This window comes from Amphiura filiformis, chromosome 17 (assembly GCF_039555335.1).
Source record: "Amphiura filiformis chromosome 17, Afil_fr2py, whole genome shotgun sequence".
NCBI classification, from domain to species: Eukaryota; Metazoa; Echinodermata; class Ophiuroidea; order Amphilepidida; family Amphiuridae; genus Amphiura; species Amphiura filiformis.
This window is the reverse complement of record NC_092644.1, coordinates 35,617,800-35,637,106: the sequence shown is the minus strand read 5'-3', so window position 1 is coordinate 35,637,106 and position 19,307 is coordinate 35,617,800. Positions and strand designations below refer to the sequence as shown.

Genomic DNA, 19,307 nt, shown 5'->3' with positions numbered 1-19,307 from the left:
CAGCCCCTAACAACAGGTGGATGGATCTGTGTGAACATAACATAGGCCTATGCCCTCTGGTAAGTTCCTAGGGTCTGACCCTTGTCTGGGTGTAGTGAAATAAGTGCCCCCTCAGAAGTGAGAAACCTTTGCAAAATGAAGACCTAAGCCATTTGGTGGACCATTTTGGCACTATTATATTATTGTGTTGAATTTTAATTTGAGTAAACCGAAAATATGTTAAATCAAGGCCCAATTGAAGCAATTTGGTGCATCATTTTTACACTATTAGCATTGCTTTAAAAAAAGGGGCCCCGAAATCAATTTGCAAAATTTTAAAAAGTACATTGGTTCCGACTGACACTCGCAATTAGGGTCTACTAAAGCATGCATGGGTTATTTTAAAGTCGGCATTTAGTCCTGACTTTGATGACAAAATGTAACGGGCTCTGCGTATCGCGTATCGGCGGACCCGCACAGGCTTTTGGACCGATGACCCGCCTTGAAGCAATACCTAAAACAATCAGATAAGTAGGCTTGGGCCGACTCCATTACGTGCAATTTAAATTTCAAAACAGAAGCTAAAAGTTGGTTTTTGCGGAATATCAATTTTAAACGTCTTATTTTCTCAAAAAAGAGTCATTTTCATTGTCTTGATAACATTAGTTTGCCAATGATATGTTGTCCGAGCAATAGACCTGCCCTTTAAATAAGCACATATTTCCAAAATAGAACCAGTTTCTTCGAAAAAAGTACTTAGCATGCAGTGGCTCCGGAACCGGGGGGGTGCTGGAGCAGCCCCCTCAATTTTTGTCTTGATTTCTGGCACTGATTCATGGCCGCCTTTTAAATAAAACGCTCCAAAAAGGCTTAAGAAAATTCAGCACGGAAACGCTTAAATATGAAAATTTTCCGCCTCGCTGCGCTCAAAACATAGGCTATGTATCTAGACTATTAGGTTTGCAAATTGGGATCACAAAAATTTGGCACGTACAAAGCCGTGGTGCAAAGGGGGGGCAAACATTTTGGCAGGCCGAGAGAGGGGGGGCTAGCGATTTTGGTGGGCCGAGGGGGGGGGGCAAGCGATTTTTGGCGAGCTGTTTGGAATTTTTTTTATTGCACAGCCCCTAACAACAGGTGGATGGATATGTGTGAACATAACATAGGCCTATGCCCTCTGGTAAGTTCCTAGGGTCTGACCCTTGTCTGGGTGTAGTGAAATAAGTGCCCCCTCAGAAGTGAGACACCTTTGCAAAATGAAGACCTAAGCCATTTGGTGGATCATTTTGGCACTATTATTGTGTTGAATTTTAATTTGAGAAAACCGAAAATATGTTAAATCAAGGCCCAATTGAAGCCATTTGGTGCATCATTTTTACACTATTAGCATTGCTTTAAAAAAAGAGGGCCCAAAATCAATTTGCAAAATTTAAAAAAAAACATTGGTTCCGACTGACATTCGCAATTAGGGGCTATTAAAGCATGCATGGGTGGGTTAGCATTTAGTCCCGACTTTGATGACAAAATGTGACGGGCTCTGCGTATCGCGTATCGGCGGGCCCGCAGTAATTTCACAGGCTTTTGGACCGAACCCGTCTTCAAGCAATACCTAAAACAATCAGATAAGTAAGCTTGGCATTACGTGCAATTTAAATTTCAAAACAGAAGCTAAAATGGGCACTTCTTATAATCATATACGCGGAGGGAGGGTGTCTGAGGGAGGATGCATCCCCTCAGTATTTTGGGGAAAAAATGTAGGCCGAATTGAAGCCATTTCGGAGACTATTTTTACACTATTATTAGGCCTACGCGATGTGAATGTGCAGTGCACGCCCGGTCCCCGCACTCCGTGCATCCGCAGGTATTCATGCTTGTCGGTGAACTTTAAAAACACCCCCTTTTGCATCTCATTTCGCGAAGTTTTTAGGGGAAAAACACCCCTTTTTTTAGCGATTTCGTGAATTATTTGCCCTTCGACAATACCCCTATTTTCGCTAAAACGCGAACGATATTTCTAATGATACCCTTTTCTGACAGAAACGTGTAGGCTGCTCCATGAAAATACCCTTTTTTTCAATTTCGCGAACACGTGGTTTGAAAAACACCCCTTTTTTGTGTGTTTCGCGAATCGCATTTCTTCATCTGAAAACACCCCCTATTTCGCGAAATTTTCGACGAGCATGAATACCCATGGATGCACGGAGTGCGGGGACCGGGAGTGCACGTCACAGTTTATTTCCTATTTTCTTTTTCACATTTAAGGGGTTTTTTTTAAACACGAAAGGGGCGCGGACCCTGCCTGGATCCGCCACTGGCATGGGAAGTCGTCCCGGGGAGGTCGTTGATCATGATCAAAATGCGATATAATTTATATCTTCCACAAAAATGAACATGACCCAAAACATGAAAAATGCTCAGAACTTTCAAACTACAAGCGCTCCAATAGCAAGTTTGGTATCAAATGAAAGGGGTTAATATACACTTTAAATTAACTTGTGTTGCAGTTACGTTGTTGCATGTTTACCATGAATTATCTTTAAAAAATGTGTTCTTGGCCAATTTTTTTACTTTTTTGAGTGGAGAAAGACCTACATTTTGGATCTCATTTGCACATCTTCATTACGGTTTTATTTCATGTTTTTTGTTTTAAATTGCTCAAGGAATATTGAAATTTACATATTCTATGATGTTGTTTATGGTTTTTTTTTATAGTGTATGGTATAATGAATTATTACGTACTTCGTTTTCATCTTTTCGGGCAGACAAACTGTAGCACAAGTTTAATACCGTAGCACGAGTTCCCATGTTTTTTGTAAGCAAAAGTAAAATATGAAGTCCACATCGTTTTTATGTATATCAATATAAACCTTAACATAGTAGTTACTTATCATGTGATGCGATCAAGCAAAATCAGTCGGAACTCGGAAATATTGATTTTGACATATAGCCAATCAAAGGAAGTAGGCCCCCTATTTCCCTTTGTTTCCTCTTGTTTTGGAAACTCTTTAATTGCTCATATCTTTTGGACGTGTTGTTCAATTTCAATACGTTTTTTTTTGCAAAATCCAGCTTTGTAAATGCTTTTTACTATCCTATAAGAAACTGAAAATTTTGTATTTCGATTTTGCTTGATCGCATCATACATAAAAAGTAGCTTTATGGCGCGTTTTGTTTTACGACACCAATAATTAATAACTAATTGTACCTAATGTACATGAGCAGTCCGATTAGACTGGCGCGACCTTTAAAATGACCTCGCTTGGGTCACTCGCCGCCACAGATAAATACAAACTTGACAGGATGGACAAAGTTGTGCTTCAAACTATACATATTAATAAACATGGCATAACATGGTGTATTATTTCCTTAATTCATAATTGCAATTGGCTAAAAATCATTACGTAGGCGTCAATAATAATATGAAGAGCTTTGTTGCAAAACCCCTCCCATAGGGGGAGACTGGGTTTTCCAAAAATCAGTATCCCAGAAGTCTCCAGCTCCAGCAGTCCCCGACTTTTTTCACATCATACAAATTAGGTATCCCACAGGTATCCCAGTTCGGGAGCTAGTGCCCAGAAGTGTCCCAGAAACTAGGTGGTTATGGGAGACTTTTGGGAGCTAGTGCCCAGAAGTATCCCAGAAAGCGGCTTCTGGGAGATCTCCAGGAGACCTCCCAGAAATGCTTACTGAGTATCCCAGAACATATCGTCGGCTGTATTCCATAGTGGCGTATAGTGATTTTTGGTAATTTTTTTGAAAATTGGCACATATGCTTTTAATGATGTTTTCTTTCATTTTTCTAAGTCTCATCAGTCAAAACTAGCTAATTAATTAGTAATTAATTAATTAAATGTGGCGTATAGTTACAAAGTGAAATTTTTTGTTTTCCATAGTGGCGTATCGACCATACGCCACTTTTTATACACATTTTATAATTATGAAATATCGGCAAAAATGAAAAACACTGTATGTCATAGTGGCGTACACGTCTTAGTGACGTATCAGACCTATACGCCACTATGGAATACACACGACGAAGGATTACACGGCGACCGAGGTGGCGTAAGGTTAACGTTAGGTTAGGGTATTGCGTTTTGCTTGTTTTCCATATAGTGACGTATAGCTTTGTGCTTTTTGTTTTCAGTTTGCCAGCAATAGTATGTATCTATTTCTTTTGAAAAATATATAACAATAAAATATATTTAGTTTACTACAGAAATTTCACATCATTTACAAAATGAATGTCTGATTTACACAACTCGATTTTAAATTGGCATTTCTTCAAACCCGATTTTCTCGAAAAGTTGTTTATTCGCGGTGCCACACTATACGCCACTATGGAATACAGACGACGATATGGTTTGGGGAAAACCTAATTTGTATGTGAAAAAGTCGGAGACCTCCCGGAGACAATTCTGGAGGTCTCCGGCTTACCTGCTATATTTTGCTATGGGATCCACTTGAGCAATTTTGAGAACACATCAAAAAATCATCAAAAGAATCGCTGATATAAGGGGGTTTAGATATGTCAACTCTACTTTGTTTAATTGTTATATATATATATACAGCGGCATGCATATCATATACACGTGCATTGATTTAGTGTCCCTGTCTATACAATATAATTATTTACCTGGTGTTGTCGCTGTGAGGCGTTCTCTTTGGTCAATTCTGATATGGCCTTTGAGATTAGCCCAAACGGTTCCTGACAATATTCACGTTGCTGTGATTTCTTTTCTGGTGTGAGTTGTTAAGTGTCTGTTGAGGTGAGAACTTTGTGTGTAAGTTTTCTGGCAATACTCACATTGATAGGGTTTCTCTTTTGTGTGTGTTCTAATGTGTTCGTTTAGATGGCCTTTTTGTGAAAAGCATTTCGAACAAAATTCACATAGATAGGACTTCTCTTTGGTGTGAGTTTTGGTGTGGGTTTTGATGTGTGTGTTAAGTTGAACACGTTGTCCAAAACCTTTCTGACAATACTCACACTGATAGAGTTTCTCTTGGAGGTGAGTTGTTCTGATATGTTTTTTGAGATGGCTATTTTGTGTGAAGCATCTTTCACAATATTGACACTGATAGGGTTTCTCTTTGGTGTGAATTCTAATGTGGTCTTTGAGATGGGTACTATTTCCAAAGCATTTCTGACAAAAGTCACACTGATAGGATTCCGCTCTGCCGTGGTTTTTGATGAGGCTACTTTGTGCAAAGGGTTTAGTTTTAGTGTGAGCTTTGATGTGTCTGTTTAGGTGGGCACTTTGTACAAAACATTTCTGACAATACTTACACTGATAGGGTTTCTCTTTGGTGTGAGTTCTGATGTGTACTTTGAGCTGTCCACTATGTGCAACACATTTCTGACAATACTCACACTGATAGGGTTTCTCTTTGGTGTGAGTTCTGATGTGTTCATTGAGCTGGCTACTATATGCAAAGCATTTCCCACAATAGTGACACTGATATGGTTTAGTCTCATTTTTGGCCGTGGTGTGAGTTATGATGTGTGCTTCGAGATTACCTTTTCTTACAAAATATTTCTGACAATATTGACATTGATATGGTTCCTCTTTACAATGAGTTTTGGTATGTTTTTCGAGATTGTCACTTTTGGCGAAGCATCTCACACAATATTGACACTGAAATGGTTTTTCTTTGTGAATTTTGATGTGTATTTGAATGTGTTTGTTGAGAGCACCATTTTGTGCAAAACATTTCTGACAATGGTTACACTGAAATGGTTTCTCATTGGTGTGAGTTCGGATGTGTTCTCTAAGATGGCTGCTTTGTGCAAAGCATTTCTGGCAATGCTCACACTCATAAGTTCTTTTGGTGTGAGTTCTGATGTGTTCTTTGAGATGGCTGATTTGTGCAAAGCATTTCTGACAATGCTTACACTGATAGGTTTTTTTGGTGTGAGTTCGGATGTGTTTGTTGAGATAACCACATTGTGCAAAACGTTTCTGACAATGATGACACTGATAGGGTTTCTCTTTGGTGTGAGTTCTGATGTGTTCTTTGAGATGGCTACTTTGTGCGAAGCATTTCCCACAATAGTGACATTGATATTGTTTCGTCTCATTTTTTGCTGTTGTGTGAGCTAAGATGTGTGCTTTGAGATGGCTATTTTGTGCGAAGCGTCTTTCACAATACTGACACTGATAGGGTTTCTCTTTGGTGTGAATTCTGATGTGGTCTTTCAGATGGGTCATTTGTGTAAAACATTTCTGACAATATTGACATTGATATGGTTTCTCTTCAGTGTGAGTTCTGGTATGTATTTTGAGATTGTCACTTTTGGCGAAGCATTTCACACAATATTGACACTGAAAGGGTTTTTCTTCTTGACTTCTGATATGTATTTGAATGTGTTTGTTGAGAGCACCACTTTGTGCAAAACATCTTTGACAATGATTGCACTGATACGGTTTCTCTTTGGTGTGAGTTCGGATGTGTTCTTTAAGATGGCTACTTTGTCCAAAGCATTTCTGGCAATGCTCACATTGATAGGTTCTTCTTTTGGTGTGCGTTCTGATGTGTCGTTGTAGAGCGTTCATTCTTGTAAAGCCCTCCTGACAAAGCGTACATTGATACAGTTTCTCTTTGCTTTGAGTTAGAATGTGTGTTTTAATGTGTTTGTTGAGAGAACCACTTTGTGTAAAACATTTCTGACAATGACCACACTGATATGGTTTCTCTTTGGTGTGCGTTCGGATGTGTTCTTTAAGGTGGCTACTTTGTCCAAAGCATTTCTGGCAATGCTCACACTGATAGGTTCTTTTGGTGTGATTTCGGGCGTGTTCTTTGAGATGGCTTTTTTGTTCAAAGCATTTCTGGCAATGCTCACACTGATAAGTTCTTTTGGTGTGAGTTCGGATGTGTTCTTTGAGATGGCTATTTTGTTCAAAGCATTTCTGGCAATGCTTACACTGATAAGTACTTTTGGTGTGATTTCGGGCGTGTTCTTTGAGATGGCTTTTTTGTTCAAAGCATTTCTGGCAATGCTCACACTGATAAGTTCTTTTGGTGTGAGTTTGGGTGTGTTCTTTGAGATGGCTATTTTGTTCAAAGCATTTCTGGCAATGCTTACACTGATAAGTTCTCCTTTTGGTGTGCGTTCTGCGTGTGTCGTTGTAGTTCGTTCTTTTTGTAAAGCACTTCTGACAAAGCGTACATTGATACGGTTTCTCTTTGCTTTGAGTTCCATTGTGTGTTTTAATGTGTTTGTAAAGATGACCACTTTGTGCAAAACATTTCTGACAATGATGACACTGGTACGGTTTCTCTTTGGTATGAGTTCTGATGTGTTCTTTGAGATGGCTACTTTGTGTGAAGCGTTTATAACAATACTGACATTTATGGGGTTTCTCCTTGGTACGAATTCCAATAAGCTGTTTAGTATTACTACTATAATCAAAGGGTTTCCCCACATCCTGCATTAAGTGTCTTGGCAAACCATCAGTGGTGCGATAGTGCTGCTGACAATTTGTATCTAACCATGATATCTCATTGATCGATGTTTTTAAGTCATGTATGCGATTAAAATATTTCGTATTCATGCATAGTTTACTGTACTTCATCCTGTGCCTTCGTGTATGCCGTGTCCAATTGTCAAAACAGTAAAAACTGGTTCTGCAGCTTATACATCTGAATGGTTGCAAATGAATTTTGGACATCTTGTTGGTATCCTTTATCTTCATGCCCTTATCACTCTAATAATGTTTGCTGCTAGGAAAACATGAAAAACAAACAGAAAAAATGGAAAATTAATAAGGGCTCTGTTAATACTTAGTGTCAGAAAAAATGCCCTTATAACTTCTGAACTACTCAAGTACGACATAGAAAAGGTTTACGGATTTTAAAATAATAAGTTTTTGCCCATAAACAATGCTTTTAATGATAAATGTGCAAATAATAATTAATATGACACAAACTATAAGAAGTGATCATACTGCATCACTCTACCAAGATAAAAGTTCATTGGATTTGTGCAAGCTGCAGCGTGGATTAATGGAATTCAAGCTTTCAAGTACCTTTCAAATTTTGTATTGGTTTCTCACTTCTCAGGCATTTCCTACCACTTCAAAAATGCAAAAAGCTATTTTTTCACATCACTCTCACACTGACGTCACATTAATTAAAATTCAGCAGTATAAAGCAAAGCCGACCACAACGGATATGGCACCCAAAATATGTTAGTCTCTTAAAAATGAGCAAAATTTGCTTTTTAAAAAAGTGGATCGCGACACGATATGAGATAGCGGACACTGACAGTTCTATCCTCATCAACGGTTTAGTTAGTTTCGCTCAAGGATTATGTGCTGGACGGGATGCACCGCTCAGTCCAACACGCCGCTAGTGGTGCGTCAGTCCGAAAATGAAAAGCATGGCGCTAGTCCGAAAAAAAAGCACACGCTAGTCCGAAAATGAAAACAACCGCAACAGTCCGACATGCCGCTAGTCCGAATCTGAATAACAGTTTTCAATCTGACACGCCGCTAGTCCGAATCCGAAATATACTGTGCTGGTCCGAAGTTCTGAAAACATATCAGTCCGACACTGTGGACACTGCGCCAGTTCGAAACTGAAAAGCATGGCGCTAGTCCGAAACTGAAAACTACAGTGCTAGTCCGAATCTGAAAAACACTGCGCTAGTCCGAATATCAGAGTCAGACTAACGCAGTGTTTCCCCCAATTCAAATTCGGACCAATATCACAATTTTCAAGTCTAGCCCTTTCATACCAACAGGCGCAGCTATCACGGACGTATACACATCTGAGCCTATATTTTATAGCCAGTTTTAACTTTGATTATCTTTTCTTTATCAGACGTTCAGCTAGGGCGCCATAGGTAGAAACCCCAGGGATTTTCATTTCTATTCATAAATGTCCATTGAACTTTGAAGTGAGAGCGCAATGAATACGCGGGGTACGTCACATAGAAATTAGCATCTTCATGAATGCGCAACTAATCTTTAGAAATAATTCTGCACCCGCTTTTAGAGGTAGGCTAAATGATCAGCTCGTAGCTGATTGCATGCATCGTCCCAACATCAACATTGCTGCATGCCTTGGCCTTGGGCTGGCCTTACAGTTACTGCTCGTACTCATGCTACTTCTCGAGCAACATGATAATCACATAGTCATAGACTTACCAGCTCAGACTCCGCTGCACTCGCCACATTGAAATGTACACTCGTTCACCTTTCGCAGAAAAGATAAGACTATAAATTCATATATGAAATAAAAATTATGATTGTATACATTAATTTAAAAAGTTGTAAAAAGCACCGTGAAAGTGGTAGGCTATTCTGTTGACGTTGTCATATCACACAGCTGCATGGGCGCACACCACAAATTAAAGTCCCATTGTAATACACGTAAATATACATTAAAAGGGGCATTTCGTGATCCACAGCCTCATCCCCCCACTTTTCTCAAAAAAAGTTGAGATTTTTATATCACTATTCACTGGAAACCTCTGGCTACATAATGTTTATGTACAAAATATTTCTTGCAGATAAATTCATTTTGCAAAGATATCGTGAAATTTGAATTTCGTTCTGGTGCACCAGAACGAAATTACAACGCATTGTCTATGGAGCAGTCCGGGGTAGCAGTGTAATACACATAATCATGCATAACTCGCAAACGCAAAATCGGAATCAACTGAAATTTTGGAAATAGGCTTTTTTTCGTGGATGTAGGCCCTACTGAAAAATGTCATAAAAAGAGGATGATAGGATCACGAAACACTCCTTTAAAGTAAGTATTGTTTTTCTACCCCATTCATATTTTGGTACGTAGGCCTACGTGGCAAAGAATAAAATTTTATTTAAAACTGGTTTTTTGAAACAAGTTGAGACTACCTTTTGAGCTACGGCGATCTAGCAGCGCCACCCTTATTATTTTAAGCTTGCACGAACGCCTCCTTAATAGGCCTACCATGTCCGCACGCGGATTAGTTTCGGGACCCAAACTTTTTGACCAAATCGAGAAACACCATTTTTGTGATATTCTGAACATTGATCAATTGCATTTTTTAATTTAATTGTAATAAACTATGCATGCTGGCTAGCATCTTGCTTCCAGGGACACCCCTGGGGGGGCACTTCAATTTGAAATGGATATAGGCCTAGGTGTAGGGCTGGCACTTTCGCACTAAGGGGCATTTGTAAAAAATATGGGGTCATTGGGTGAGTGCATGATTTTTGGCATTCGGTGAGAGCAAAATGTAAAAAATATGGGGTCATTGGGTGAGAACATGACCTTTTTTTTTTTTTTAAATGGAATCTTTGGGTGAGAGCCAAAACAGCGCCACAGAAACCTCGAAAATCGAATTTCTAGTTCTAAATGGCTTCAAATTTCTTTGTTTTTTGAAAATAAGTGACAAAATCAGTGATAAATGAAAGTTGCTGTTGAACTTGTAAGGCCCAGCAAACATTATACAATCGGCCCGATACTGGCTCTATAAAAGCTGCTATAAAGGACCAAGAATGGCAGCCTGCAAGGGCGTAAATTGGGTGGGGGACAGGGGGACACGTCCCCCTCACTTTTTAAAGTGGGGGGGACACAATATCAAATGTCCCCCCCCCCCACTTTTTGGTCCCCACCCCTAAAAAAAAGGAAAAGAGAGAAGAAAAAGGGAGAAAAGGAGAAGAGAAAAGGGAGAAAAAAGAAGAGAAAGGTTAAATTGCATGTAATTGAGTATGCCCATCACGGCACAGTCGGTACCGGTATAGGCCTGTGGTTATTTTAGGCATTGTGTGAAGGTCGGTGGGCCCATAAGCGTGTGATAATTCAGGGGCGGGTCTTATAGGCCTAACATATCAGTGGACCTGTGTAACATTTAACATTTTGCTAATTGAGTTCGGACCCTTTTTTTGTTTAAGCAATGATTTAAATAGTGTAAATATGATGCACTAAATGGCTTCAATTGGACCTTCATTTTGCAAAATTGTCCAACTTCTCAAGGTGGAACATCCCCCCTGACACCCCCTGCATAGTGGGTAAACAAGTAGCCATTTTCGGTTCTGCTTTCCACATTTGCCAATTTATGTAATTTATAGGCCTACAATAATAGGGAAAACTTTTCCACGAAAGGCTTCATGGACCGTCATTTCACAACATTGTGGCTTTTTTAAACTAAAATTTTCCACACTATTAGTGCCAAAATGGGCCACCAAATCGCTTCAATTAAGTATTCATTTTGAAAAAGTTTTTTACTTCTCAGGGGGCACATCCCCCTCAGACACCCCCTGCGTGGTGGGTCAACAAGTAGCCATTTTCACTTCTGCTTTCCACATTGCCAATTTATGTAATTTACATGTACATGTATAGGCCTACAATAATAGGGAAAACTTTTCTACGAAATGCTTTGTGGACTGTCATTTCACAAATTTTGGGCTTTTTTAAACTAAAATTTTACACACTAATAGTGCCAAAATGGGCCACCAAATCGCTTCAATTAGGTATTCATTTTGCAAAAGTTTCTTACTTCTGAGGGGGAACATCCCCTCAGACACCCCTGCGTCGCGCATGCATGACGCGATGGCCTGCTTTGCGGCCATTTTTAATGTATTTATTGATTTCCCCAGTGTGTCCCCCCCCCCACTTTCAAAAACGAATTTACGCCCCTGGCAGCCTGTATTGGTCCGACACGGTCGTGCACACGGGCATTCGACTGGCCCAATAGATATTGCCAGCACTGGGCCAAAATGGGTTGAAATTGGCCCAGTAGAGGTCCAATGTATTCAATACTGTACTGGGACAATATAATATTGCCAATATATTCCCATTATGCAACCGTAAGCAAACGGTAATGGTCCAATTTTGGTCCTTTTTATTTTATTTCATTTTGGACCACGTCTAGCTGTGGAATATTCTTCTATTCATTCCTCGATTATCCGGTTGGTTCAGGCATTATTGGTCAGTTTCACCTGTTGAACCAGATCTCCTTCTTTATAAAGGAGACCTACAGGTTACTTGCACTCAGCACAATTGAATTTGTGTTAACTGATGTGCAAAGTATTAAAGGTCGATAACAAACCTAGCTCAAAAAACTGAGCCATTGATAAATGAAACCTATATATTCTATGGTGTCATCAGATAAAAATTATGCCTTGCTCACGTAGATTTTTTACAAGGCAGTAAATGAAATATTCGGAACAAGCGCAAACTCAATGCCTCTTCTTTATAATAATAATAACATGTGGCCCTTCAAAATGAAGATGATACTGATCAAATATTGTATTTTGATAGTAGAAAATGTCAGGGTTTCAAAACCACGCCCACATTAATGCAACATTGGGACAATACAGGGCCGGCACCCGGGGGACACCCACTTGTTCGCACTACTGACCTAGGCCTATGTTTACCGGAACTATCCCAAAGTCTCCCACTAGCAGGATACTTTTGGGTTACTATGCCCATTTACCGGGAGGTCTCCAGGAGACCTCCGAGTGGTATCCCACAAAAGGTCATGGTAGGGAGACTGAGTTTTCCAAAAATCAGTATCCCAGAAGTCTCCAGCTCCAGCAGTCTCTGACTTTTTTCACATACAAATTAGGTATCCCACAGGTATCCCAGCAGAACTCTGGGAGACTTTCAGGAGCTAGTGCCCAGAAGTCTCCCAGAGTTCCCAGAAACTAGTATCCCAGAAAGTGGCTTCTGGGAGATCTCCAGGAGACCTCCCAGAAATGCTTACTAAGTATCCCAGAACATATGGTTTGCGGGGGGGATACCTAATTTGCATGTGAAAAAAGTCGGAGACCTCTAGGAGACCTTTCTGGAGGTCTCCGGCTTACCTGCTATATTTTGCTATGGGCTTACATCCACTTGAGCAATTTTGAGAACACATCAAAAAATCATCAAAAGAATCACTGATATAAGGGGTTTTAGATATGTCAACTCTACTTTGTATTTAATTGTTTTATAATATATATTATATAGCGGCATGCATAGCACATACACATGTTTTGATTATACAATATAATTATTTACCTGGTGTTGTCGCTGTGAAGCGTTCTCTTTGGTCAATTCTGATATGGCCTTTAACGATTCCTGACAATATTCACACTGCTATGATTTCTTTTCTGGTGTGAGTTGTTAAGTGTCTGTTGAGGTGAGCACTTTGTGTGTAACTTTTCTGACAATACTCACATTGATATGGTTTCTCTTTTGTGTGTGTTCTAATGTGTTCTTTTAGATGGCCTTTTTGTGAAAAGCGTTTCGAACAAAATTCACATAGATATGACTTCTCTTTGGTGTGAGTTCTAATGTGGTTTTCGATGTGACTACTTTGTGTGAAGGGTTTCTCTTTGGTGTGGGTTTTGATGTGCGTGATAAGTTGAACACGTTGTCCAAAACTTTTCTGACAATACTCACATTGATAGAGTTTCTCTTGGAGGTGAATTATTCTGATGTGTTTTTTGAGACTGCTATTTTGTGTGAAGCATCTTTCACAATACTGACACTGATAGGGTTTCTCTTTGGTGTGAATTCTAATGTGGTCTTTGAGATGGGTCCTTTGAGTAAAGCATTTCTGACAAGATTCACACTGATAGGGCTTTTCTTTGGTATGACTTCTGATGTGGTCTTTGAGATTACCTTTTCCCGCAAAACATTTCTCTTCAGTGTGAGTTCTGGTATGTTTTTTGAGATTGTCACATTTGGCGAAGCATCTCACACAATATTGACACTGAAAGGGTTTTTCTTTGATGTGATTTCTATTGTGTATTTTAATGTGTTTGTTGAGAGCACCACTTTGTGCAAAACATCTTTGACAATGATTACACTGAAACGGTTTCTCTTTGGTGTGAGTTCGGATGTGTTCTTTAAGATGGCTACTTCGCGCAAAGCATTTCTGGCAATACTCACATTGATAGGGTTTCCCATTGGTATGCGTTCTGATATGTAGTTGTAGATCGTTCTTTCGTGTAAAGCACTTCTGACAAGGCACACATTGATACAGTTTCTCTTTGTGTGTTTTAATGTGCTTCTTGAGCGAACCATTGTGTGCAAAACATTTCTGACAATGTTGACACTGATAGGGTTTCTCTTCGGTGTGAGTTCTGATGTGTTCTTTGAGATGGCTACTATATGCAAAGCATTTCCCACAATAGTGACATTGATATTGTTTCGTCTTATTTTTTGCTGTTGTATGGGCTATTAAGATGTGTGCTTTGAGGTGGCTATTTTGTGTGAAGCATCTCCCACAATACTGACACTGATAGGGTTTCTCTTTAGTGTGAATTCTGATGTGGTCTTTGAGATGGGTCATTTGTGTAAAACATTTCTGACAATATTGACATTGATATGGTTTCTCTTTACTGTGAGTTCTGGTATGTATTTGGAGATTATCACTTTTGGCGAAGCATTTCACACAATATTGACACACAAAGGGTTTTTCTTTGCTTTGATTTCTATTGTGTATTTGAATGTGTTTGTTGAGAGAACCACTTCGTGTAAAACATTTCTGACAATGATGACACTTGAATGGTTTCTCCTTGGTGTGAGTTCGGACGTGTTCTTTATGATGGATGCTTTGTGCAAAGCATTTCTGGCAATGCTCACACTGATAAGTTCTTTTTGTGTGAGTTCTGATGTGTTCTTTGAGATGGCTGCTTTGTACAAAGCATTTCTGGCAATGTTTACACTGATAGGTTCTGTTGGGGTGAGATCGGATGTGTTTGTTGAGAGGACCACTTTGTGTAAAACATTTCTGACAATGATGACACTTAAATGGTTTCTCCTTGGTGTGAGTTCGGACGTGTTCTTTAAGATGGCTGCTTTGTGCAAAGCATTTCTGGCAATGCTCACACTGATAGGTTCTTTTGGTGTGCGTTCGGATGTGTTTGTTAAAATATCCACTTTGTGTAAAACATTTCTGACAATGAGGACACTTAAATGGTTTCTCCTTGGTGTGAGTTGTTTTGATGTGTTCTTTGAGATGGCTGCTTTGTGCAAAACATTTCTGGCAATGCTTACACTGATAGGTTCTCCTTTTGGTGTGCATTCTGATATGTCGTTGTAGAGCGTTCTTTCTTGTAAAGCACTTCTGACAAAGCGTACATTGATACGGTTTCTCTTTGGTATGAGTTCTGATGTGGTCTTTAAGATGGGTACTTTGTGCGAAGCGTTTATAACAATACTGACATTTATGGGGTTTCTCCTTGGTATGAGTTCCAATAAGCCGTTTAGTATTACCACTATACTCAAAGGGTTTCCCCACATCCTGCATTACGTGTCTTGGCAAATCAACAGTGGTTCGATAGTGCTGCTGATAATTCGTATCTAACCATGATATCTCATTGATTGATGTTTTTAAGTCAGGTATGCGATTCAAATATTTCATTTTCATGCATAGTTTACTGTACTTCATCCGGTGCCTTCGTTTATGCCGTGTCCATTTGTCAAAACAGTAAAAACTGGTTCTGCAGCTTATACATCTGAATGGTTGCAACTGAATTTTGGACATCTTGTTGGTATCCTTCGTCTCTTCATGCCCTTACCACTCTAATAATGTTTGCAGCAAGGAAAACAGGAAAAAAAAGAAAACAAGAAATGTCATTAAAATGACAATGCCACAGCTGAAGATCAAGTTTCATAATTTAGCATTGATAAGTGCCTGGTAATTTGTTTTGTGTGTAAATTAATTAACCGGATGGGACATATGGGTATTTATTGGTAAATACCACCAAGGATATACTAAGAAATACAAATACAAATTTACTCTTAAAATGTGTGCTAAATATATTTAAGGTTATTAATTATTTTAAACTGTTGTGATTTGGTAGTTCACAGCATCTTACGAATGGTAGTGAGCTTTGGCAAAAAATGCATTGCTCAATTCATAGCGAGCGTGTAGAAGAATTAAAATATCACAGATATACTTCTAAAGGTGCTGCGGTTCTTGAGTTACGTTGTGAAGAGGGCTGAAACAACAGCACTTTTGTAAAACGTACATAACTAATTAACAACAATAAATTAAGCAAGTTTGCAGAGTATACGATTTGTAGAATGAACTTTTGCAAAACATGAAGGTGTTAATTTTCAATAATATATTGATCTAGATAATGAAAATCGATTTTTAGGTTGCTTCGACCAACAATTATACCTCGTCTACCCTTAAATCAGAATCTTACTATAAATAGGGAAATGTTGTATGTAATCAAAGGCTCTGTCTGGTTTTGATCCAAATGTCACCAAATTCATACGGGAGATTGAAGAATGAATATACCGAGGCGGTAATGCAGAAATTTGGTTGAAAACGGTCATGAATTGGCCTCATAATCAATGAAAATGTAGTCGGTTGATACAACAATCAATATTCAGTTGACCTCAGATAACCTTGAAAATTTTCCCCGCTGAAAGATGATGACACCCACCAAATTTCATTACCGTCCAACAATCCAACAGCAGACCTCAGATGACCTTGAATATGTTTGGCGCCTAATTGTGATCACATCCACCACGTTTCATGGAAATGCTCAATTGACCACATTATGACCTTGATATGTCTTTAAATTGTGGGCGCTTAATTGTGATCACATCAAGCAAAGTTTCACGACAATCTATGACTTTTTTCGCGCTTACTTCTACCATGTTTTATGACAATTCAAAAGACCACCAATAATGGGAAATGCACCCTTAAACAACAAACCAAACATTAACTCCTATCCTAAAATTTTCTGTCAACTCTCTAATTTATAACTCCAAAATGTTCTTTCCTCGCAAAATGGCTCGCATTAGATCAATTTAGGGGTCTTTTAGAGCTGAAATTAAGGGTCATTCAGTGCGCTGTTTTGGTCAAATTCAGGGGTCTGTGGGGAACTGCGCTGTCCAAAAGCTGGGGTCTCTATACCCATATGCCCATTGTGTCCCCCTTAGACCATTCAACAAGCTGGTCAGATACATGCCTAGGCCTACATGTGATTAAGCTATATTTATATACGGTACTATAAGTCCTAGAAAAATAGGAAAAACTTTATTTCAAACCCAGTTTTTATGTTTCATTGAAAAGACAAAACTAATTTTAAAAATATTATTTAGTTCAATTAATTACATTTTGAGCTACTTTTAACCAGCCGAATCACATGAAAGTCCCGAGATGTTTCGGTTAAATCTTGTTGAACCAAGGTGTAATGTACAACATTAGATCTGTTATCAACCCGGGTCATCTACATGGTCAAACATATCATGCTGTGCTAACTGTTCAAGCTTGTTCAATGGTCTTGCATGTCTCCAAACAAGGTGAGGAGAAAATATCAAACATTACTTCAAAGAAATTATATCATATTTTCCTCAAAATGTTAATAACATGTTTGGTGTCAATCTGGACTGAAATTGAGTCATGCACCAGATTTCTTTGATTATAGCAAAATTGACCCACAGACAAAAAACATATATCCAGCATATTTCATATCTGCCTAAATTCATCTAGTAAAATAAACAAAGTCCTCTAAGTTAGGTTAATATATAACCCTTCAACCAATAGTTATTTCATGCATGAAAATGTTGCCACATGTGCATCAATTATTTCACTATACAAAATTTTCACGTGTGAGGGACGGAAATCAATAGAATAAGCAATCGCCACCATTAGTTACATCGTCAAGTTTTCTATTGTAACTTATACACACGTTATACACTTTTCATGAAAGAGTAATGTTCCATCTCTCCAAAAATTAAGAAATTTGACTCAGTTTGTTTTCAAGGCGTCTATGAAGTGGGTCCAAAGTTTATGTGAGGGACGGACATTTTCTATGTGAGGGACGGACAAAATGTTACAAAATGTCAAATTTGACAAGATTTCTCCAAATCCACCACTAATGCTATCCTTGACATCTAAATGAAATGCAGTTCAAAATAATTCAAGTTCAGTGGAAATATCATACCCCCCCCCCACCCCCCGGGATGGAGCGCGGTACGCCACTGCTCGACAGTGTCTCACGCCAAGCAATTCCAAAAAGTTGACAGCCCTGGGGCTGTGAGTAGTAGGCCTACTACTTACGCGCTAAACTCGCCACTCAAACATTCAAAAGTACACAGGTAGCTTGCTCGCAGAAAAAGACAAAACTAATTCATATGTATCATGTCACATGTGTATGGAATTAACTTGATGAATGAAAGTTTATACAGCTCTTGTTGCAAATTATCGCTAATATGCAGCCCGTCGTCAATTTTCGAAAGAGCGCACACCACTAAATAATCGACCCATCGAAAAACACGTGAAAATACAAGAAAGTAAGTTTGTTTTTCTACCCCATGTTCCCCGGGCCCCAACTAGGCCTAACAATAATTTTAATATTTTGATTGCACCATTTACCTACTGTCTTCAATTATTAAATTATTCCTTTTTGAGGTAAGTTAAAGCCATATTATAACATTTGCTGACTGAGGACGTACACTTCTCCGTAGTCCACTTGCCCATGCACTACACAGTGCATATAGCTATAGGACCTATAGGCCTACTCTTAAAACTCTGATTTAATTAATGTGTGCACAATTGATAGATTTTCACGTATGATCTGATCTTTTTAGTCACCGTACTCCCTCTGTTGGCTTCCCAAATGGACTACTTACTTTGCATTGCGGTTAGCATGTTTAGCACGGTTGTCTATGGATGATATTGTCGGATTTCTGGCCTACTAAAATTGGCCATGATGTAATGCATCTTTAAATGGATCTGCAAGGCTTGGCGAAAAATGTTGCCACACGTGAGCGTTAATTGGCCAACATCCTGCCCCGCTCCCCTATTTGCAATGTTGATTTGGACAAAAGATCATACAGTCTCCCAACATTGTAAAATGGGGGGTGGGAAAGGGGCAAGTGTAAGCTGAATGTACATTTGCAACTATTAGGCTATACAAAATAATACGGAACTATCACATTGGCCCCGATTGCGTGCTTTTAACACCAGAACGTGCAGGTGTGGCAACGAATTTCCGCCAAGGTTGTGGCTTGTGAGTGGTCGCCCAGATCTCGTTATGGTTTAAATCCTCCAGGCACGTGTCAGTACCATTGATAACTACGTCGTAAATAACGGTGCTTCGCTTTGTGTACTAGGTGCATGAGCGCGTCAGTACCGGTACGTCCAGGCTTTGTACTTGCGGTTAAACATGTTAAATTGAATTGATAAACAAGTATGATTGACAGTGTGTGTTGCCGGTGTGTGTTAGGGAGTAGGGACCAAGTCCCCGGTCAAAGTCCTGTTAAAAATGCAAAGTATATAGTCGATTTTTATTAAACTTGGGCTTTCGCGATTAATAAACGGGTTGATTCTAAAATCAGAATTCAGTATTGAAGTGTCATTATAATATGTTGCATTCAAT

The 19,307-nt window shown here is 39.1% G+C and overlaps 1 protein-coding gene across 1 annotated transcript; it reads right to left on the bottom strand.

The window, feature by feature from the left end:
- Nucleotides 1–4,237: 4,237 nt before the first annotated feature.
- On the bottom strand, nt 4,238–18,083 carry LOC140137179 (uncharacterized). The gene is made up of 3 exons (XM_072158831.1): nt 17,987–18,083; nt 13,049–15,489; nt 4,238–7,685 (listed from the first exon to the last, which is right to left on the bottom strand). Exons 2-3 carry the CDS (start codon nt 15,449–15,451, stop codon nt 4,695–4,697), a joined length of 5,394 nt encoding a protein of 1,797 aa, XP_072014932.1. The 5' UTR covers nt 15,452–15,489; nt 17,987–18,083; the 3' UTR covers nt 4,238–4,694.
- Nucleotides 18,084–19,307: the final 1,224 nt, after the last annotated feature.

Coding starts and splice junctions, on each gene's coding strand:
- LOC140137179 (XM_072158831.1), bottom strand. CDS start 15,451: ATGTCCAAAATTCAGTTGCAACCATTCAGATGTATAAGCTGCAGAACC. Junction 7,686..13,048: donor GAAAAGAAATCATAGCAGTG/TGAATATTGTCA, acceptor AAACATTATTAG/AGTGATAAGGGCATGAAGAT.